The 23,391-nt window shown below is 36.8% G+C and overlaps 1 protein-coding gene across 2 annotated transcripts in view; it reads left to right on the forward strand.

The window, feature by feature from the left end:
* Positions 1-22,953, forward strand: part of kairos — a 63,152-nt gene extending 40,199 nt beyond the window's left edge. Inside the window, exons 2-5 of one of the 2 annotated variants that reach the window (XM_089475721.1) lie at positions 14,747-14,813; positions 14,925-15,456; positions 16,605-17,957; positions 18,184-22,953. In XM_089475721.1, coding sequence (XP_089331847.1) covers positions 14,810-14,813; positions 14,925-15,456; positions 16,605-17,889 — 1,821 coding nt within the window. In that variant the 5' untranslated portion in view covers positions 14,747-14,809 and the 3' untranslated portion in view covers positions 17,890-17,957; positions 18,184-22,953. Of the gene's footprint in view, positions 1-14,746; positions 14,814-14,924; positions 15,457-16,601; positions 17,958-18,183 lie in introns of both variants that reach the window. The other variant, XM_018017126.2, reaches the window with a different exon arrangement.
* Positions 22,954-23,391: the final 438 nt, after the last annotated feature.

The raw sequence follows: 23,391 nt of genomic DNA on the forward strand, positions 1-23,391 counted from the left end.
ACCCAAAGGGTAATCAACTGCACACTCCACTACAGCCGGTGCATTGTTTGCCATATAAGCCGATTAAGCCTAGGAGTGGTGCGTGGTGCACGGTGCGTGGTGCGTGGAGCGTGGTGCGTGCTGCTGCAGATGGTGCCAGCGCCCACGCATATCAAATCTGCCGACAAGCAGGCATATACCTGCACTTGAATTTTTAATTACCTGCTGCATTTTAATTAACAAAAAAAGGGAGAATAATAGAAGAGCAAAAAAAAAAAGACAGAGTAAATGTAAAAAGAAAGGTAAAGCAACGTCAAGCGACAGTTGTGAAAAGGCGGACAGTTGATGGCTGACTGGTTAGCTTTGGCCTTTAGAGCTGCTCCGACACGGGCTGCTATGAAATTAAAATTTATTTTAACCATAATCTGGAAAATTCAATGAACAACATGCGAAATCAATTGAATTCAATTTGATTCAATGGGATGGCCATGGCCATGTCGATGTGGATGTCGATGTGGATGTCGATGCCGACGTCAAGTCAATAGCAGCGAATTTGTTTGTTCTGATCTGTGCGGATTGAAATACAGTTAGGGATTCAAAGCCAGAGTCAGCAGCTCCCACATACAAGAGGGGGAGGCGATAGAGATAGATAGAGACAGATAGAGAGGTAGAGGAACAGCCACTGCATGACAGCTAAGAGCACTACAATTTTGCCTGGCCAAATGCAGTTGGTCTGGCCTGGTCTGGTGTGGTCTGGTCCGGTCTGGCTGCCTGTCTGTCTGTCTGTCTGTCTGGCTTGGCCTGGCCTGGCCTGGCCCGGCCCGGCCCGGCCTGACTTGCTGGCTATAGACGTGACTCCCAGATTGATGACTCTGCAAGTTGCTCGTGCCAGCGCCGTGCATGGCAATGGGGTAATTTGATTATCGTTTCGCAGATGGAATATGAAGCATCTGCTTCGATAGGTTCGCCAATGGCTATTTCACGATTTCACAACTGAATTGCCATACAAATTGTATCATAGAAACAACATACTGAAAAAGTACAAGTACTATCTATATACATATGTATTTCTATATATCCTCATTATATATCCTTTATATATGCTTCTTATTTATCCTTTATTTATATTTATTTATTTCAAAATTGAAGAAAATTGTGAAGATTTGATTTTATGATTTCTCCGACATTTCTCTATAAAAATTATAATAAATATGTTAAACTACAAATCGATAAAGCAACTTAAGTTTGACTTCAATGCGCGCTTATGAAGCGAGTAGACAGAGTATATTGGTTTTGTGCAATGCTCTAGAGATAGAGGCTTGATGTTTGGAATGCGAATTCATATTTAGACTTTGAAATGCTTTAGATTTGAGTAATACGCCCATTACTAAAGTTATATAACAGAAATGTGATCATTTTGGGACAAGGTAAAATATATATTGCGGACTTGACTAATTGAAGTATATCTGGAAAATCAATATAATACTAAATAGCAAGTTTTTATGTTCGATTTACACAAAAATGCAAATTATCGAGAATTATCGAGAACGATTTTTTTCAAGGGGATATAAATTGTTCGATTTATCGCGATGTTCCATTTAGTACATATGTATGTGTATGGAATTACTTTTGAAGTCCTTTATTGTTTTAATAGATATTATATACATATGTATATATGTATGTGTCTCTTAGAGCCCATATCCCTTGCCATGGGCTACAAATTTACACAGCTTGCTCTGACTCTAGCGTCCTTCCATCATCAACCGCCTCAAGTCTATCAGATTTGCCTCAACTATTTTCGCACCTTGAGCGAGTGCGATGCCGTCGCTGCTGCCCGATAGCAACACTCTTGCTGGTAGTCCCTTTCGTTTTATATAACTTTTGCTCTTTTCTGCTGCATCATCTTCCCGTGCTCCAGCGATTTATTTTTTTTATTTTTTCTGTCCTGTTGCTGATCCTGCAGTTGCTGCTGTCTGTTGCTGCCTGTGCCAAATGCATTTACTTGTTAATTCGTTCAACAGCAAACTCACTTTGCAAGTGTAAGTGTAAGTGTGGTTGTGTGTGTGTGTGGGTGGAAGCGTAAGTGTGAGCGTGTGTGTGTGTGGGTGTGTTTGGTTAGTTTCTGTTGTGCAATGCGCTGCAATTCAGTTAAGTTTTGATTGCTATTTTCGCTTCGCTTCCTGGCAGCGGCTGTCTTCGCCCCTGGCGTCCTGGCGCCCTGGCGCAGCCAGCGTTATCACAGCCGTTGCCTTTACCGTTACCGTTACCGTTATCGTTACCGTTAACGTTACTGTTCCCTCTACCTTAACTTTCAGAGGTGCCATTGCCGCTGCTCTCACTGCGCCCGCCGGCCATCGAGGCCTCGGCACAATGTTGCCAACAACAGCAAATGTGTGACATATCCGCTTCCGCTTGCCGCGCTAATGTATTAGAGCAAGCAGCACGCACACTTGCACCCTCGCAGCCACCCACTCACGCACACACACACACACACACACGCACGGGTAAAAACAGTGGCAACTATTTAAAACTTTTTTTTTTTTGTTTGCTTTTTGTTTTTAGTTATAAATTGTCGTTGCTTTGTATCATGCAAGAAAATATTGCGCTGACAAAAAATGCAAACGTGACGAAGACTGTTGCTGCACAAAAATGGGCGAGGGAGTGGGCGTGTTTGTGGTCGTGGCCGTGGCCGTGGCCATGCTGGCAGTGGTTGCTTGTGGTCCTTGTGGTGCTACGATGGCATTCAGCTACTAAAAAAAAGCAAAAAAAAAAAAAGAAAAGAATTCAGTGAAATGCTGTGTCTGCCGTGAACTGCAATGGACTGTAAAAAATTTAGCATTGTTTGGCTTTGTTTATCGAACTCAGCTTCCTAAGCTCTGCCGGGCTGCCGCGCTGCCTGCTGTCATCGCTATTGTCCTGCGCCCATGATGTCCTTTCCGCAGCACTTTCAGACGACATTAAATGCAGATATACGTAATATATTTGACTAAATTCCGAGATATTTCGAGCTGTCAAAGCGATTCCTGTGCAAGCGAATTTTCGGCGAGTTTCCAACCATAGTTATTATTATGGGTTGTACATTGTTATAATAATAATAATAACATTAATAAACAATGCGTTTTATAAGTTGACTACAATTTAATTGGGTTTGCCTGCGCTTGGGAGTTTTAATTCTAATTTAAATTTAAAATTAAATTTTAACTTTAATGTTAATTTTGTTTTAACTTTAATTTGAATTTGAATTTGAATTTATTTTAATTTTAATTTTAATTTTAATTTTAATTTTAATTTAATTTTAATTTAATTTAATTTTAATTTTAATTTTAATTTTAATTTTAATTTAATTTTAATTTTAATTTTAATTTTAATTTTAATTTTAATTTTAATTTTATTTTAATTTAATTTTAATTTTTAATTTAATTTTAATTTTAATTTTAATTTAATTTTAATTTTATTTTAATTTTAATTTTAATTTTAATTAATTTAATTTTAATTTTAATTTTAATTTTAATTTTAATTTTAATTTTAATTTTAATTTTAATTTAATTTAATTTAACTTTGACTTTGACTTTGAATTCTGATATTTTAAAAAATCATTTATAAATATATATGTATATATAAAAGTGTACATATTCAAGAATATAAAAGTTAGGAAGAACAAGGACGGAGAAAGCTCTCTTTACGAACTTAAGTACTTTGTGTTGGTTAACAACCCATTTAATAGTTGATAGTTGCTTTTTGTTGAGTTTTGTTAGCCATTTTATTAGGGTGAGACTTACAACAGAGCAGCGCAAGCAAAGTTTTTGTAGCGAACAATTGAATGAGCCATCTTTTGGCGCGTGTCCTTTGGCCTTCATTTAACTGATTTAAGATCAGGAATACGTATTTTATGCTTGTTGTCAAGACTCAAGGCCAGCATGGCTGCTTCTCTGCATTGATCGGCTTAAACAAATATGAGAATAAAAATTGCCTGAGAAACGATTTGACTAATATTTATATATACCATATATACTATGTATATATTTATATATATATATATATATATATATATATATATATATATATATATATATATATATATATATATATATACTATTAAAAGCGGCTTAAAGTTGCATTGTAAGTATCAAAGCATTAGGAAATAGAGCGACGGCCATCTTAATGCCGCTAGATGCATTTGCTATGGCTGATGCCGTCAACAGCAGCTTTATAATGACCGCAGACCGATACCAGTTTCCCCCCTCTCTCTATCGCCCTCTGTATCTGAGTATCTGTGTGTGTGTGTGCCTCCATTTTAGCTGTCATTCGTACTGATGCTGAGTGTTTAGAGCAAGGACTGTTTGGGTAGTTCATCGGGCGGTTGCCATAGAAATCTACGGTTCAAGTGAATAGGCCAGCTCTAGCCTGCTGCATGCCAGATGCAGTGCGGCAAGCCGCAATTAGGCGAGCTTAGTGGCTCCAGCAGCGACAGCCACAGCAACAGCAACAGGAGGAGCAAAAGCGGCTAGTTACATCATTCTCACACGCAAAAGGATTTTCGAAAATTTCACAAATATTTTCACAGATGCAAAGAGACGCAGAAGAGCAATGCAAATGCAATTTCCAGCAGCGACAACAGCAACAGCAACATCAGCAGGAGCTGCAGCTGCACCTGAAACTGTGACAGGTGATATCATTTGGACAACATGCACGTATACTGCTGTATGTCATTTTTAAATTCAACAAAGCCGAAGCTCGTTTGCCAAATTGTTGATAAAATTGCTGTAACCGAACACAGTTGCAACAGCAACAGCAGCAACCACAAGAACCGCACGAGTTGTTGGTCAGAAAAAAAAAAAAAACCAAATGAAAACAAATGAAAAAAAAGCAAACGTTGACTTAAAAGCTGATACACTTCAACAGTTTTTTGTGTTCACCAATTCTTCGCTCACAAAAAAAGGGGGAATAAATGGAGAAAAAAGAAATCGTGCTGACTGGCCCAGACTCTGTGGTCGATGGTAACAAGCATCCGAATGCAGTCATATACGGATGATCCAATTTGGTTTTCCAGCATTTCAATTGTCATGGCTACGCGAAAATATCTCAGCCCGACACTGGCTGGATGGCTGTTCATTTTGGCACGGCCAAGTGCTGGCTAAAATGGCAGCTAAGGATTGAGGACCATAAACCAATTAAATCCGACTTTAATTTCAATTCAATGCGGGCTCAAATGTTTATTTGCTGAGCCCAAATCGACTTTTGCCTGCGAATCCATCGATGTACGATGGGGCCACGGCTGGTAAATTGTGAGAAAAATCAAAAGTTTTCTAAAAAGCAATTGACCAAAGGGTTTAAGTCTGTGGGAAAATTCATAAGCGAAAGGGGCTATAAATTTAAGGAGTGGTAAAGTTAAAGGGTAATATTAGTTGTATCAGTTGAAAAAATTAAAAAAAAGGCGAAAAATATTAAATTTCCCTTTGAAAGCATATACTTAATAATAGCTAAAAAAATCCAAGACTTTTGCTCTTTGACGAATTAATTGCTAGTTCAAGTTAAGCTAGTTCAAATTTAAAGGCTTTCTAACTTTAGTAGACTGTAAATCGTCGGGACTTGATTGAATTTACTGGCGATTTTTGTTTGGTTTTATCAGGTGTGTAGATGATCTTGTTTACCATTTTTGTATCGCAAAAAGACTAACAATTCTTATTTTGTTTATTATTTTTTTTTAAATATTTAAATTATTTTTTATTACTTAGGTATAAAATATTCTTTTTTATTTTATTTATTTTTTTTTTGTTTGTATAACATGCATGCATATTGGTAATCATGTTTCTTGGTCAAAACATCATTTCCTTCTGTCGAAGTGAAAGACCCTGTCTAATTTATATTTTAAAGCTTGAAGAGCTGCTTTTTATTTATCACTTAAAGCTTTTGAAAAGCTTTCATTTTTGCAATGAAAACTGTGCACAGATACCACTGTGCAAGTCAGGTACAAATATACATAAAGCCACAGACGTTCACGTACCGTACCGTAAATTCATATATTTTTTAAACCTCAAAATAAGAAACCCACTTGAATTCATGATGAAAAGCGAAAAGTTATTATATGTGCACTCGCTTCGAAAGCAAATATAGTTCGGATAACCAGATATACATATATACGTTATATTCATATGAATATGCATGCAAAAAGCTAGGAGGTCCACTGCGACATAAATACAACGGATATATTCATGTCCGTTAATAAATCCCTTAATAAACTGTCGAAGCCATAAAGCAGGGATAAGAAGTAAGCGTATGATAGTTCTTCGAAGAGCTGATATTTAAATCATTTGATGTTTTTATGGTGCACAGGATATATATGCACGGCATAAATGTATAATATATAACGGAGTAAAAAACTACGGACAAACTGACTGACAGAAAGGAGAGACTGGACGAAAGGAGTGACCAAAGGACCATAGGACGAGGGACGGTCTGAAAGACGGACGAACTGAAGGACAGACGGAAGCACGCCTGGAAGCATTAAAGAGTGGGCGAACACAAAAATGGATATGGCTATATCTACTCAGCTCCCCGTTCTGATTTAGAATACAATATATATGCTTTAAGGGGTCTATCACCCCATCTTCATCGGCCTTCTTGAATTTCCATTTTCAATGGGTTCATGAAAATCTCCTTTATACAATATGCATTATGCACTTCAGACTCAACGGACTCGCATTAGTTAGTTAAGGCGAAAAGTTGAAGTGATTTATGATTCAGGTTGAATTCATTTAACTCAGATAATGACAATGCGAAATCTCCGCATTGTTGCAATTATAGACAGAAAACCTTAATAGGGGCTATTATATACAATTGTGTGTGTGTGTGTGTGTGTGTGTAAATGTCAAATGAGTCATCTCCTTTCAATTTGCTGCTCATTATTAATTCAAGTGAAATTCGTTTGATGGCAACTGCTTTGAATCGTTGAGCTTTTCAACAGAATCAATGCAAACTATGGATGCTTTTTACAGTAAGCAGCAACCGCCGAGTAGCAAAACAGTAAACAATGAACAGTAAAGGGCAAAGGGCAAAGAGCAGCGAGAAAAGAGCCCAATGTTTGCTTATATTTTATTCAATGAGCAGCACCTTTATTTTATATATGTATTTATTACTTTTTTATTTATTTTATTTTTTATTTCTGTTTCGCCGTGCTTAACACACTGTGCAACACATTTGCTTGAGAATGTGTCAGACGCTTAACTTGGCTGCAAAGCTGCGATGTACATTTACAGAAAATACATTTCAAGTCGGCGTTGTATGCAAGTTATATATAGATACATACATATGTATATACGACATTTAAATAGAGAGCTTAGAGTTTGCTATACCATTTAGATTTATAGAATATACTATTAATGAAGGTAGTATTAAAGTAAGAATATTTGTACCTACACACAATATGCATACAGGTATGCATCTACATATATGCATTTCTATCTTTTAGACTAGCAATGTAACTTGATATAGCGGCATTGTTCCAGGAGTTCTTGACAAAACAGAAAATTGTATACATATTTTAATATATCTTAAAGCAAGTAACTGGAGCTTGCGATTGCAAGCTCTACTATCTGAATATACATATATAGAAAAAGTGCCTCTGGCTTCTTGAAGGCAAGTCTTAAGTTTAAAGCTTGTTGGCAACTGCTAGTTACGTGTAACTACTCTATTTATAAATCATTTCTACTATCTACTCATTACATCGACTTAGCAGAAAATGTATAACAGAGAGCTTTGAGTCCGAGATTAAATATATACAAGATAGCACATCCGGTGTTGGTAGTGCAGAATCGACAGCTGGCCCTGTTAGCCCAGTTAATTATAGAGTTGAGTTAGTCAGAATTTAGACATCGGACAGCGAGATGCTGATGAGATGGCCAGGTGAAAAGCAAATATCAGTTTTCATTTAAATCCACAGAAATGGAATTAAATGTAGAACTATTCTCATTTGAGAAGATAAATAAAATACCTTAGCAATAGCACATAAATGAACGTCTAAATATGTGGAAAATTTGACAAGAATTCCAGTTCTATGAAATTTAATAGTAAACAAACTGATATTATTGGAGGTTTAGTGCTTATTCAGATGTGGGTGGTAATTTATGTCTACTCGTTTCTCATTTCGGTTACTGCTCCCTCTGAGCGTGTGCGTGTGTGAGAGAGGGATATCAATATAGCTGAATGCTCAAACTTGCTTCGGGTATTCCTTAGTCAGAGCGAGATGACTATTGAGGTTATTCGGATAGGATCGTGACTCTCTCATGAAGAAGGCACGACTAGATTGGCATTCAGTAAAAGCAAATTGTGAAAGATAGCACTCCCGTTATTCGTTAGGGGTCGCAGCTCTTAAAGCCTTAAGTTAGAATAGAATGTTAGCAAATCACAGTTTATATATACACTTTAGATATACATATATACATACATATAGATATATATTTAGAGTAGCCTGATACAAATTCAAATCAAAGAATTAGCATCACTCTATATATAAATTTAAAATTATAATTGAAATTCTGCCAGAAGCTTTTCACTCTATGACAACTTCAATCACACTCTCGTCAGTATGAACACAAATGCAATTAGATAGCCTCAAAAATGCTATTAAATTATATAAAAATAAAAACAAAATTGAGATACAAAGCATATATAAATTAATGTGTATTAAATTTCACGAAGTTGGCCAATAAAATATTAAATGCTATAAATAATAAACAGTCTCATTACCCACTCTTTCAACAGAGTTCCCCCTACACACACACACTCAGAAACTGTTTGCAAAATATTTCATATTTTTCAATAAATACAGGCCGGGTGAGGAGCCCATTATGCATTCGATCATAGGGGAGTGCAACGTTACGATTTGTTTGTTTGCTATTGATTGAGGATTTTTAGTCTGATAATGTATTAACAAACATAATGATGTGCACTTGCCACATTCATTATTTATGCATATGTGATGTGGGTGCAGCTGCTGCTGCTGTTGCTGTTGCTGTTGCTGCTGTGTGCAAACTTATTGCAAAGTCCATTAAATAAAGCTGCAGGGGCTGCAGTGGGCGTGACAGTGCTCGGAGAGCAGTGTGGAATGGCATGGAATGTGTGTGTGTGTGTGTCTGTGTGTGTGTGTGTGTTGGGGACATGCAGCAGTGGCTGTCAGAGCAGTAGCTGGATGTCACTCTGTCAATCTGTCAATTTGGCAAACGGTCAATATGCCAATATGTCAATGGGTCACATCGGTCACATCGCTCACATTGCTCACATCACTCACTCCGGTTTGTCGGACGTTTGGTCAGCGAGTCAATCAATCAATCAGGCAATCAAACAATGCGCTGTGCCGCAGTCAAATAAATACGCATGCAAATGGAGCTCGACAGAAGCTGAAATGTGAAAAGTGAAGAGCGCAGAGGTCATTGAGACCGGCAAGGACACTGTCGACATTGTGTATCTAATAAGGCTCACAGCGGCCTCTCATACAGCCGCACAGGACACGCACACACACACACACATACACATCGACGGTCAAAAGCAATTGATGTGTCTGGCGCTTGCCATTCAGTGGACCCACAATAAAAAACAGCACACCCGCACTCAGCCTAAGCTCTCAATCCAATAAAAATATAAAATAAATAAAAAATAAAGACAAAAATGTGAAAAAAAAGAGAAAAGGTTTTTCCCTATATTTATACCCTAAAGGAAACGCCAAATGGTTCAATGGGCTATAGTGGTTGGGCCAAAGTGTTTGCGATAGGCCAAAAGGCGGCGTCTCAGAGCAGATCAGCATGAGGATATACATATGTATATAGATATATTGATATTTACGTATGCTGTAAGAGCCAAGATCAGAAAATGGTTCTCCACTTCAGTACAGACTTGTTGATCTTGACTTCTATTTCTATTTATACTAAAGCTAGTTTATTTGAAATGCCTAGCTAGTTTTTTGCCTGTCTCTATTAAATATCAATCGAGAATGATTATAAAATTAGATTAATTGGCATGCTTAGTATTTACATATTTTCATATCGTATAGGGTAAGATTTATAGGAGTAGAGTTTGGAGCTCAGAGTATGCCGAGAGCATATAGAAAAGGAAGTTAAATTAACCAAAAGTCACAAATTTTTTCAAATTTTTTATTCAATGAGAGATAAAAATAAAAAATGAAAAATCTATATGAATAAAATTCACTTGGGTTATAATGGTATAATGCATAATATATACTTCATATATAATATAAATAAAGTGTAGCAGTGGTCAAACTCTGCTTTTTTACGCTAAACTACATTTTGAATGCTAGCAAGTATAAAAGTCAAGTTGACATGAAAATTGGATATGGAAATCCAATTGGAATTCCAATTGAAGTCAAATAGAAAACTAGCAATAGATAATCGACTTACTTTGGTTTATAGAGGTCTACAGCAAAACAGCAGGGTATCTGCTAGTCAATCAGCAGTCACAACAATACCGTTAGTTGTTTTGAATACAAGCGTTGGTCAAGTGTATAGAGCAGAGCATAACAATGCCTACATTGAGGGGACCGTGTGTATGTGTATATATGTGTGTGTGTGTGTGTGTGTGGCCAGGCTTGTTTGTCAATTCAGGGTTTGTTAATGTTGTGGGCGTGTTTCGCAGCATTTGTCAATCATCTATTTCAGTTCAGCTTCAGCACAAAGCGCAAAGTTTTCCCTTTTATTTCTATTATTATTATAATTTTTTTTTTGTTTTTTGCTGATTGTCACTTTAGATATGCAGGTCAAACAAAACGCTCAAGCGATTCGCTCGAGTAATCACTAATTAAAGCAATCCAGTTTGATATAATTCCGATATGAAATATGACAGCGAATGCTATGCGAGCTTAAATTGCAATGAACCCAGACGGAATGAAGCTGTCAAAGGTCCCTTTTTTTTAATATGCATATCGATGACAATACATTTTGTTGTTTCGAGCTTGATAGCATTAATTAAAACCAGTTGTAATATGCTAATTTATGCAAGAGAATTTGCTCATGTGGAGCAGCTGCACTGGACGAAAAACCATCAGTGGATTTGCTATATTAGTCACAGAGTTGATTATATGATGACATATAGTCAGATGTAGTTCGATATATAATATGAATACATAATAATATATAATTAATGTACATCTGCAAGTCATGTAAAAGATGTAAATACAGCCATTCGTGTTGCATTAATTTTATATAAATAAAGTAAAAATAATATAACTATTATTATTATTTTTTTTTATTTTGTTATTTAATTTTTTTTTGGGTCAGACTGTATTAATTTATTTACTTATTTATTTTATTTTATTTAATTTTTTTTAAGTAAACTTTGTCATTTCATATAATAATTTGATTTAAATTTATTTAGTAATAATTTAGTTTAACTTTTATTATTTATTATTATTGGTAAATTAAAGTATGCCGTTATGTTCTTTTTTATCTTCCAAATTTATTTTCTCAAAAAAGGAAAGCAAATTGTTTTAACGAGTTGGGAAATTAGTAAGATAATCATAATTGAACTTGAATTTATTTTTTCATTTGTAAAATATTTTCATAAAATTATACAAAATTTAGCTTTCATTTTATTTCAAGGACAATAAAACAGAATCCCGAATTTTGTGACTATACATATACAGCATATAAAGAGAATATTCAACATTGACGGAGAACATGAATAGTGCGCTATCCTGATGTCGCGCAGTGTATAAATTTATGAATTAAAAACCATAGTATTTGCATATAAATATGTCATAAATTTAATTTAAAATTGATTGCATAAACCTTTTTGTTTATCAACTGTGCATTCTTCTAAAAAAAAAATTAACTTAAACTTGTTGACATTTCATGAGTTTATTTGGTGGATTATGTTTCATATAGAAGTTTGGTGTGAGCTATTGTGGGTTAATTTTCTGAGTAAATGTGAAAATAACAGTTAGTTATGAAAGTGTGCGAGTATTTCGGGGAAATTGCGATTGGGTAAGTGAATTAGTTCTGCTGACTTTAGTCTGAAAAGTGGAATGAATATGCGAAGCATTTAATGTTAATGTGCTTGCTCTGAGTATTTATTATCTTGTTTGCTGATATATGTATGTAGTATATATATTATGAATTTTAGCATGAAGTCTCTCATTATGCCATTAATCCTGGCTAATGGAAAACAATGATTTCATGATAGCTCGCATACGTATATTACTTTAATCAAGAATATATACAATTTTATATATGTTATGATATGGAGCTGCCAAGATTATTTTCTTATATGTTTTAGTAATGAACATGTTTAAAATACAAGTTCATTTTGAAAAAAAAAAACTTTTGTCTATATAATTTATCAAGATTAGTTCTGTAATCTATTATTTTGCACTCGTTTTTGGCTAACTGACTAAATAGCTCAAGGCGTTATGAAAACTGAGGCAAAACTTTATAAGTCTCCAGGCCGTCATACATACATATGTACAAGCTCAAAACTTGAACGAAATTAATTTCAAGTTTCTGATTATTTTCACACACTTTGAAGTAAATAAAAATCATATTCCATGCCAAATTCTGTAGTGCCTGCCTCCTCCGAATGCCTAGCTCAAGAAAACTCTGCTTGAAATGGGCTGCAAAGTTTTCCAGCCACGCCCACAGCTGTTTGATTACTTTTCATTATAGAAATTAAAGTTCGCACAAATGAAGTTGGCTGATTCGTAATCTTGAGTTTTGTTTTTAGCGCAATCGCATACTAAAGGCAGTTAATTTGGTGTTGGCCTTAAAGTTAATATTGTGAAGTATCGCGCGCTCTCCCCTGCACCTCTCCCTCCCTTCTTAACCGTAATACTAAAAACTTTATAATTATTTAAGCGCGTTGTCATATTTACACCTGCTGCGGTATCCTCAACTATGTCCAGTTACAGCTGCCAACTGACTTGGCCCAAATTGCCACGGCTCTGGCCGTTGAGAGCTTGTGTCAAAGCAAAACTTCTTGGCCGTAATCACCGGCAGTGGGGGCCACTGCCTGGCCAGGGGATTGCCCAGCACAGCTGGGCAGCTAAGCTGACAGAGAGTTATGAAAATGGCCGGGTTACGGCAGTTGTCCACGATGCATAGCCACATAAATACAAAGTCTTGCGGTCTCTGAGTAATGCTGAAATTTCATTTCAACTTTCGCATAATTTTATGCTCATTATGGCAACTCTATTGACACACACACTCAAACGCACACGCACACAGCTGTATTAGGCCAAGTGAGAGCCATAGCACCAGCTGAATAGCGAAATGTCAATTCCCAAGACAGCGGCCATGTGGATCTGTGTATAGCCTTGCCAAAGCTTTAATTACTTTGATGCATGATTTTCTTGCCATTTGCAATTTGTAACAAGTCGGAGCGACGCTGCGGCTCAGACCGACTATGGAATGCTCTGCTTGAGTGTGAGCAATGAATAATGCTCACTGAATGAATCTGCTTGAATTCGAGTCAGGTTTGCTCCGACTCCTAGTTTACTGTTGACCCAATGTAGCAGCCATTGCCGGAGAACGGCTGACACAATTTCATTGAGGCATTGAGTTTCGCGAGCTTTCATACATTTTTCCTATGTTTAATATTGACTTTCTCAAAGGCGAGTGAATAATAGAGGTCTTAACCCTACTGATAGTATCGAGGAACAATTATGCCATTGCCATTATCTGCCATTGGTTGCAAATTCACTGATCTGCTTGTGATATGGGAGATATAATTATAGACTATACGATTATATCTTATATTTGAAATTTTTTTACTGACTAATAAATATGAGTAAACTCTTTCTCGAATTGTGCAAACAAATGTTTTTTCTAGCAAACTTATTCGAGTTGAAAAGAATAAAAAAAAAAAAGAAAAATAGCTACAAACTAAAAAATAATAAAAAAAAAAAAAAAATATATATATATATATATATATATATATATATATATTTTTTTTTTTTTTTTATTTTTTTTTTTTATTATTATTTTTTAGTTTGTAGCTATTTTTCTCACATATATATATATATATAAATTAAATTATTATTATTATTATTAATTATTTATTATTATTATTATTTTTATTATTATTATTTTTAATTTTATTTTTATTTTTTGCTTTAAAAAATTAAGTATTTGTGTTATTTGGGTTTTAATTTACACTTTTACACTTGTTAATAGCATTTTTAGTGGATTTACTGTAATATTTTTCGGATTTTTTTTTTCAATTAAAAAAAAAAAAAAACATTTACTTTTGTAACGATGGAGCTATCGATAGTATAAATAGCTAACCCACCGATCGCTCTAACGGGCGATTATTGGAAACGTTATCATGGTCTAGAGATCGGAAGAGCTTTTGATTTTAGCTCAGATGTTTAGTTATAGAATTTGTTGTCAAGGCTTTCCGTTTGCTATTTTTCCTAGAGTTGAGGTCTAAGCCCTTTGACACTAAGCCTTGACACTTAGCTAATCTAAGTTTGCAATTTAAATGAAAACGGTAGCTAACCTGTCTAGCTTACGAACTAGATCTTCGAATATCAAGTCATTCAGAATATATAGCTGACTGCGCTCTCTCTGCCTGCATGGCATAATTAGTATATCCTGAAAGAAGAGTATGCTCGCAACATGGATAATGAACAGGCTGGCTTTATTTAACCTGCCGCAGAGAGCACACAAAACACACACGCACACACACAAAACACACACGCACACTAGCTCATCTACACATTTGTATAGAATATTTATTTGATGTGTGGTTTCCTTTCGCTTTGCAGCTAGGACACGCACACAGGACGAGCGCTTATTCCCAACTGGCTAGCAATTGAGCAATTGTGAAAATGGGTAAGTGAGCGAGTGAGAGAGAATGGCGACACGACACACTAATGAACGTCCATTTGGGAGACGGCATCACCTAGCAATCTGCAATTTAACTGCTTCCATTTTGTGTTACAGATGCGCTACGCTTGCGTGGTTCGCCATTTGTGCGCTTCGGTGGTGGGGCCGGGCATGGACCCGGCTTGCCACATCCACATCCACATCCACATCCCCAGGCACAGGCACATGCACATGCCGCACACAGCGCTCAGCAGGAGCCGCTCATTGTTGTGGAGGAATCGAATTTGCCCGAAGAAGTGGAGCCGGAGAGCTCTGAGACATTCTCGAATCGCGCCAGCCTGGACATCGACTCGCCCGTCAATCCCTACTTGCTATCACCATGGCGCGATCCGCGCGAGGCCCGCAAACACTCTCTGCCCTCACAGCAGGTCACCGAGGGCATCACCGCCAGTCAGGTGCGCCGTCTATCCGAGCGCGGCGGCGAGGGCTCCGGCCCATCGCCCAAGGAGGCAGCATTCCTGGCCACACTCTCACAGGCGCCGGCTCCATCTGGCCGCCGGCATTCAGTTGTCACCATCTCGAAGGTGCCCACCACACTCTTTGGACGCTCTCGCCGCGAATCTGTCGCCGCCTACCCCTCGAGCAATGGGTAAGTGACTTGGCTGCATTATGCGAATAGGTTTTCTTGTTCTCAAATGGGGGTTTCCCTTGCTTGGACGAAGAATAAATAAGAATTTAATCTGCAGACATGAAATATATTTTAGCTGAACTCTATTGCCATGATTATTGTCTTGACTTAGTCTTTTATTGTCTATTCGATAACTTCATGTAAATTCATGATTTGTCAATTCAATTCTTCAATTCACTATACCTGTCTCTTACTAGAAGGATCCTTTCGCATACTACAAATAACTCTAAGACCATAATCGTTGATGCCTCCGATGGATGAGTCTCTTGTCTTGATTTTGTTCTATGCAATCTATTCGATTTGTCTTCATCTGAGGATACGTTCATATTGTTGAAATAAGTTTATTTCAGTATTGCAATGATTATGAGGTCCTTAATTCAATTGAATTCTGTTTCCTAGAAGGATCCTTCCGCATACACAAAATAACTCTATTGTGGTACAATTCTAATATCTAATCATTACTGCCTCCGATGGAGGAGTCTCTTGTCTTGACATAGTTCTCTGCAATCTATTCGATTTGTCATTATCTGCGCATGGACCAGTCTTAATTATTCTATTCCCTTTATCTTCTTATAAGAATATGTTCATGCGCTTTAAATAACTTTAATTTAGTTGTGCAATCATCATTGGGTCTTCAATTGAAATGAATTCAATTCTTACTGTGAACTTAGTTTCCCAAAAGGATCTTAAAACAACTCCATTGCGGTACAGCTACATGTAATATGAGAATCATGGGTGCTTCTGATGAGAGTCGTCTGGCCTTGACTTGGATCTCTATAAAGCGATTCGATTTGCATTCGAGTCGTTGCCCATTTCGATTGATTATTGAAATGTGCATTTGCTCTACCTGGAGGGGTCCTTTCATATACTGAAGTAAACTCAATGGTATTACACCTGGTCCATTGATTCCTCCACCGTTGACATAGATCAGTAAAAGCTCTTCAATTGGCTCGTTTCTGTGCACTAAGTCTAGAAGGATTCTTAAACATGTGGAAAGGAATTCTATTTTAGCTGTCCCCTTTTATTGCGATCTATAAGATCTACAAGATTAATTACCATATAAAATGTGCAATGGAGTTGTTAAGCATTTCGATGGGCTATTGCAGCAGCAGCCGCGTCTTGAACTCCCGGCGGGAGAGCAACACAGGACCCCCATCGACAGACCCGATTGGCAGCATACACAATCTGCAGCTGGACATTATGGATGACATCTATTTGCAGTCGCGCAAGGCACGCTTGAAGCTCTGGACGTCGAGCAACGAGAAGGTGTGCGAGGTGCAGACGGTGGACGAGGTCGGTGCCGCTGCACCCGCCCGCCGCTACACGAACCGCCGCTACTCCGAGTGCCCCCAGCCGGGAGGCGCTGGCGGCAACATTATGCGGCGCGCCTCCGAGCATCCACAGGCGCCGAGTGTGTCGCCGCAGCCGCTGTCGGCGCGTGCGTCGACGCGACGCAAGAAGTCGGGCAGCGGCCTGGGCCTGCTGGGCAGCCGGACGGACATCGCTGGCATATTCAGCTCGATCACTGGCTCTGGCAGCTATTCGGGCCCCGATGCACACCGGCCGGATCCGGACGGCGGCTCGTCCAGCTCGTCGGGGGCCACCGGCAACAGTGCTACCAGCCCGTTCTTGAGCAATACGTTCCAGCAGGCGGCTCGGGGACGCACCACCAGCGCCACGCCCACCCCGAGCGGTGGGCAGACCTCGAGCAGCATGCTGCTCGATCCGAATGCTGGCCGCTCGACGCGCTCCAACAGCTTCGACGTGTCCATCTTGAACAATGCCAAGCAGCTGGTGAGCGAGGCGCAGGACAACAGCTCGGCGGCCATATCCGGCTGGTTTGGCAAGCGTCCGACGACGCCGCTGCCGCGCAAGAAGAGCGTGCGCAGCAAGAGCAGCGCCATGGCCCTCTCCAAGGACATGCTCGAGCGGCTGCAGAAGAAGGATCCGCTAGGCGGCGACTCCGGCAAGCCGAAGCTAAAGCCGCGCAGCAAGCAGAAGAAGAGCTGGACCGACGCCACCAAGGCGAACATTGTCGATGCCACCATCCTGGGCACGGCCATCGAGGGCTTTCTGCGCAAGAGCTCCAATGCCAGCATGGGCGGCGGCATGAATCCAGCCGGCGCTTCGACCTCATCGGCCAGTCGCTCAGCGGCGGCCAGTGGCAGCAGCCGCGGTGCTGTGCCCAAGGACTCCGGCGCCAGTGGCAGCAGCTCCAGTGGCTCTGGGGCTGGGAGACGTGGCCGGCCATCGGCCGCCAGCTCGGCCCAGTCGCAGGCTGGACGTGCAATGCGCTCAACGCTCAACTGGTTCAGCAAGGGCGACGAGGACGACTCGAAGGACACGTGCGATGCTTCGCTGTGCGCCACGCTCAAGGATCTGTTTGTCAAATAGATCGGGCCTCCGAGACGCAAGTAAACGGCCAGCAAAGCTACACGCAATGGGAACTAGAGGAATGTAAGGTGAGCTGAAGATAGATAGATGGATAGGCTGTCCATATTCGACTGACCCATGATATTTTTTGGGCCCTCTCTAATCGATGAGGCTTGTGACCGATCCGGCATCTCTGTACAAATATTTAAGGCTGGCTGGGTCAGACGAATATGGACAGCTCTTTACATAGTACATATACACCTAGATCTCTTTCCCTTTATCTATTGCTCTTCGCTTTTCGTATCTCCCATGCAGGATAGCTACTTGCATCTCGAGCATGAACAACAAGACAAACACAATGAAACGAAATCATTTTGCATTTTTCATACAAATCAATCGAAACGAAACGCAGGATAAGTTACTAACAGCCGGAACAAAAGGTACAATTTGAAACAATAACGGTAAATCGTATAGGTGATCTGAGTGACCAGAGTGACGTGGCACACGTAGTAGTAAATAGCAATAGCAGAGATACATTTTTTAATGGCAACAGTGCAGGTGAGTTTTGTGATTAACGCTGGGCAGGGAGAAACCGTGGGCGAGGCAGGCCGAATGACAAATTTACCCCAAGAGACGGACATTGAAGCATACATATTCTAATAGAAATATATACACCCATATATATATAAACATATATATTTACATAAAAAGCGTATTTACACTTTTAATCGTCACCTGAATCAAATAACTAAAAGAAAACCCAAACAATGTTAAAAGAAAAGCAAAGGAAATCCAAAACAAAATGTAAAAAAAAACTATTTTTTTTAATGTGAAAATCTCAGCCAATATGAATGTGTCAACTTACTATATATCTACATATATATATATATATATATACTAATATTTTTTTTGAATCAAGAGAAATGCAGAGCAAAACGTTTTAATTGCTTTTAATCCTAAAATGTACAAATATTAACTATATTAGCCCATATCAGACTAAACATATTATATGCAGAAGATAACCCATATACATATATTCATACAGCAAATAGTATATATGTTGTGAATGGAAACGAATACATATGAAAAACAATAATAATAAAAATAAAAAAAAAAGAAAGAGCAGAGCGAACTTAAAATGTTTAATTAAACAGAAATATTCCATAAATGTTTATAAATGTTCTAATCGTGCAGCAGAATTTCAAAGGAATTTCGAGAACAATTTTTTTTTTTTTTGACGCCCCGTATAGCTCAGTGCAGGCGGCAATTAGGAGACGGTCTAATGGTTCCATAATAAATACATATACCTGAATATGAATAATAATAGACGACTGCTTAAGAAGCACTCAGAAAAAGGATTGCAATCAGCAAGTGGATTGCAATGTAAATACGTGCAATTTGAGCTTATCAGAAAAATACAAAAAAAAAAAAAAAAAAAAAAAAAAAATAAAATAAATATATATAAAGATAAAACTGAAGAAAAAAAATGTTATATATTGATGTTAAAATTATATATACGAATACAACATATATTTATATGTATATGTATGTATGCTAAATGAAGTTAAATTCTCCTCAACTTCTCTGTGTGTAGACTCAAATCAATTTGAGTTTAATTGAAGTAAAAAAAATAAAAATAAAATACAAACACAAAAATAGAACTTTACTAATTGAATTGTGCGAAAAGTTTGGAATGTTGGTAAATTTTTGAGAGCTTTAAGAGGTAACGAGGTGGGAAAATTGGCAATTTGCCAAATTGGCAGCAATCAATCAAGTATGCTTCAATCATACTTCTAAGTTCACAATATGTGTATGCATATGCCACATGCCTACATGCACATGCATGTGTGTGCTGGCTGTATCAATTAACAAAGTTAAATTGCTAAACGGCAATTCCACAACACTGAACATAGTACACAGTACACACTATGAATGCGCTGCTCAACACTGGCAAAGGCAAACATAAACCTACATATTTTTACAATACATATTCATAGGCATATGTACCTAAGTACTACATACATATATGTATGTATACTATATATGTACGTATCTATATACATAACTCTCAATGTGCCCAATTAACGTATATCGATTTCCAATGTATGTTTCACAAATACTTGAAATCTGTGCGTCAACCCAAAGTTAACTTTCACTTTCAATGCTAAATATACTATATATATGTATATATATAAAAGTTAGACTGTAGAATATACATACATACGTGCATATATATATAGATATACGTATATACGTGATATATATGTATATAGATATATATATGATTGCGAATACATTTCAATGGTATTTCAACTATTTACAAGTCAATGCGATCGTTATTGGTCTCAATAAAAAAAATATATAGATATATATGAAAGTGAATACATATACATATAGATAAATATATATGTATATATGTATATACATATGTAATATATTGAAGTCGAATAAATGTTGTTCTAGTTTTTACATGTCCATTTTTTGCTCGTGTTGCAACTGTTGTTGTCATTGTTCTCGTTGTTGCAGCTGTTGCTGTCTCTTTCTACTTTCGCAACAGCAACAGCTGACAGAAGTCATACAGCAAATCAATTGAATATACATATATGGGAAATAAAAACAAACAAATATTATAAACCAAACAACAAAAGTATTGCAAACCCACACACACACACACAGACATACATATACATATATACACACACGAAATATGTTAAACAAATTTGTAAACAACAACAACAAAACTAAAATTAAAATTCTCTTTGTTCTATTTTTGATAGTAGTATACTGTATTTTAAACATGAAAATTAAAAAAAAAAAAAAAAAACAAAAAAAATACCAACAACAACAAATACTCAAAAAAATGTGTTTTCCATTTTGCCCACCACGAAACTCAATCAATGTGCGCAAAAGTTGTTTAACAAAGACTCTAAGCTTGCAACACTCAAAACTATCCAATGATAATAAAAGAAAATCCAGCTACAATTATATATACAAAAAAAAAAAAAAAAAACAAAAAACAACAAAAATTAAAAATAATATACATAAATATAATAAATATATATTTATAAAAATACTTAAAATGCGCGCAAAAATAATAACAAAATTTTATATAACTCGATGTTCGCTCATTTCCGAAAATAAAACGAAATTCTTGCTCTAATTTATTTTGATACACATCATATTTTACAGGCATATATGCACATGTGTGTAGACAAATACAAATATGCATGTATACATATATATGTATAGCATATAGACATTCGATTCTATTCATTTAATTGTACAACTGTGCTTGGCAATAAGTAAACGTTGTGCCAGTAAGTCACAATAGATTAAGGGCCAGCAGCAAAAATAAATAGTAAAGAAATCAAGAAAAGTAAAAACAATTATAGAAAGAAATGCTCGACAAACAGATACCCTGTAATCCGTAACTTCTACAACAATATATATTCAGCTATTGTTAAACATTTTTGTTGGGCGGCTATCGATAATTATCGATTTCAATATCCTAAGGTCTCAGCTGACATGAATTCATAACGAAACCCTGAACTGTTTGCAAACAGCTCTACACATCTGGCATACCAGTTTTAACTTGGCTAACAAACGGCCGGGGCAAATGATTTCCTTGCTTTTCAATTTTCTTGACCCGCCGTGTGAGATGCAATTGATTAACTTTCAATTCTTTTTGCTCTACTCGCATCTAATTGTTGTTGTTTGATTGTTGTTAATATTATTGATTAAGACTAAGCCTAAGACTACATCAAGCAAGCGGTTACCACCGACTAAATGTACTTTAGTAGTGTTAACTGAGAGCCCAACCAAATCCAAGAAAAAAAAAAAAAAAAAGAAAATCATAACTGCTAACAGCACAAACATAAAAGCATGAAATTAAAATGAATGAGAAATGATATTCTCTCGGCGGAGTTGAGCATTATATACAAAAATGTATATACATACATATATATGAGATAAATATATATATTTTTTTTGAGCAAGCAAAAAAAAATTCAATTTGTGTAGCATACTTTTGGACGCATTGTGAAGACAATGAGGAAGTGAGACAAAACACTATGAAGAAGCAGCACAAAGACATGCAATATACATAAATATATGCATAGTGTGAAGTCGAGTCGAGTCAAGTGAAGTTTACATTTTTGAAAAACAAATTTTTTTTGAACAGCCGGGGGAAGTATAAACAGATAAAAAACTACGCATGGTTAAGAAAGAAAAAAAAAAAAAAAAAAAAAAAAAAAAAAAACAAAAGAAAACTTGTATAAATACATGCATACATGTATACATACAAAATACATATAAATATATATGTAGTTGCTATCAAATGTTTATATACCTATGTAAATAACGTTGATGATGTGGACGAGACAGAGAGAGAGAGAGAGCGAGAGAGACAAAGAGAAAGAGAGTTGAGCGTTTATATATCAAACTTATATAAATTACGCATAAGATGCGTAATTAGAGAGAGAAGAGGAGAAAGAAAGAAAGAAGTAGCGAAAAGGGAGTATGAAAGATATGCAACATGTTTGTATACACATTCTAATCGAAAACAAATTTCGATAACAAAAAAAAAAAAAAAAAAAAAAAAAAAAAAAATGTAAATGTAAAAAAAAACCAATTCCAAAATGCAACTGAATGTAACAATCATATGATGACACATAATGGATAAAACCAATAAAAAAGAAAACAATATATAATGCTACAGCTATCTATATTATATAAGTATATATATATCGACATATATATACAAACCTTTAAATAGATTGTATACACGTACTTATACCTTCTATGTACCTACATACACATACATATGTATGTATGTATGTCAGCTTCCCAAAAAAATGATGTACGCATGCAAATGCTCACATATACATACATACATAGGCTACTATGTACCGGAAATATAACCATATGCATCTGTTTGTGTGTGTGTGTGTGCGTGTGTGTGTACTTGTGGCTTCCTGCCAGAGCTGTTACACACATACATATGCATACATGCCCATATGCAAATAAATATTTACATACATATATACATCTACTCTTATATACCAATAAATAGTTATGTGTAAACAATGTGTTTTATTTCGAACGGAATGTGGAATGGCTGTGAAGTGAGCGGGGGGATGGTGGGTGTGGATGTGGGTATGGACAAGGGTAAGTCATCCTGAGAGTATTACAGAGTATTACAGACTTGGAGTGGACTGTAGCTTACGGCAATCTTCCTCCGATCCGACGCTGATGAGCAAAAACTGATAGCTTTGCGTTTCAATTTAACAATGCCTTCAATCCAGCTCAGCTGCTGTAAGCGATCTTATGTAAGCTGAGCGAGCTGCTCTTGAAAAAAATCATTTAATTTAATAATTGAAATGCTTTAATCAGAAGTCGAACTACAGTCCTGCTGATGTTATCAGAACTTAAATAGGGAATTTAATTTTAATTTACATTTATGCACTTTTAATTATATGCCAAGTAATCTGATAAGCTGACATAAAAAACTTTATTCCGATTATT

Source organism: Drosophila arizonae, chromosome X, assembly GCF_054131065.1.
Source record: "Drosophila arizonae isolate 15081-1271.41 chromosome X, UAZ_ARI_1.0, whole genome shotgun sequence".
NCBI classification, from domain to species: domain Eukaryota; kingdom Metazoa; phylum Arthropoda; class Insecta; order Diptera; family Drosophilidae; genus Drosophila; species Drosophila arizonae.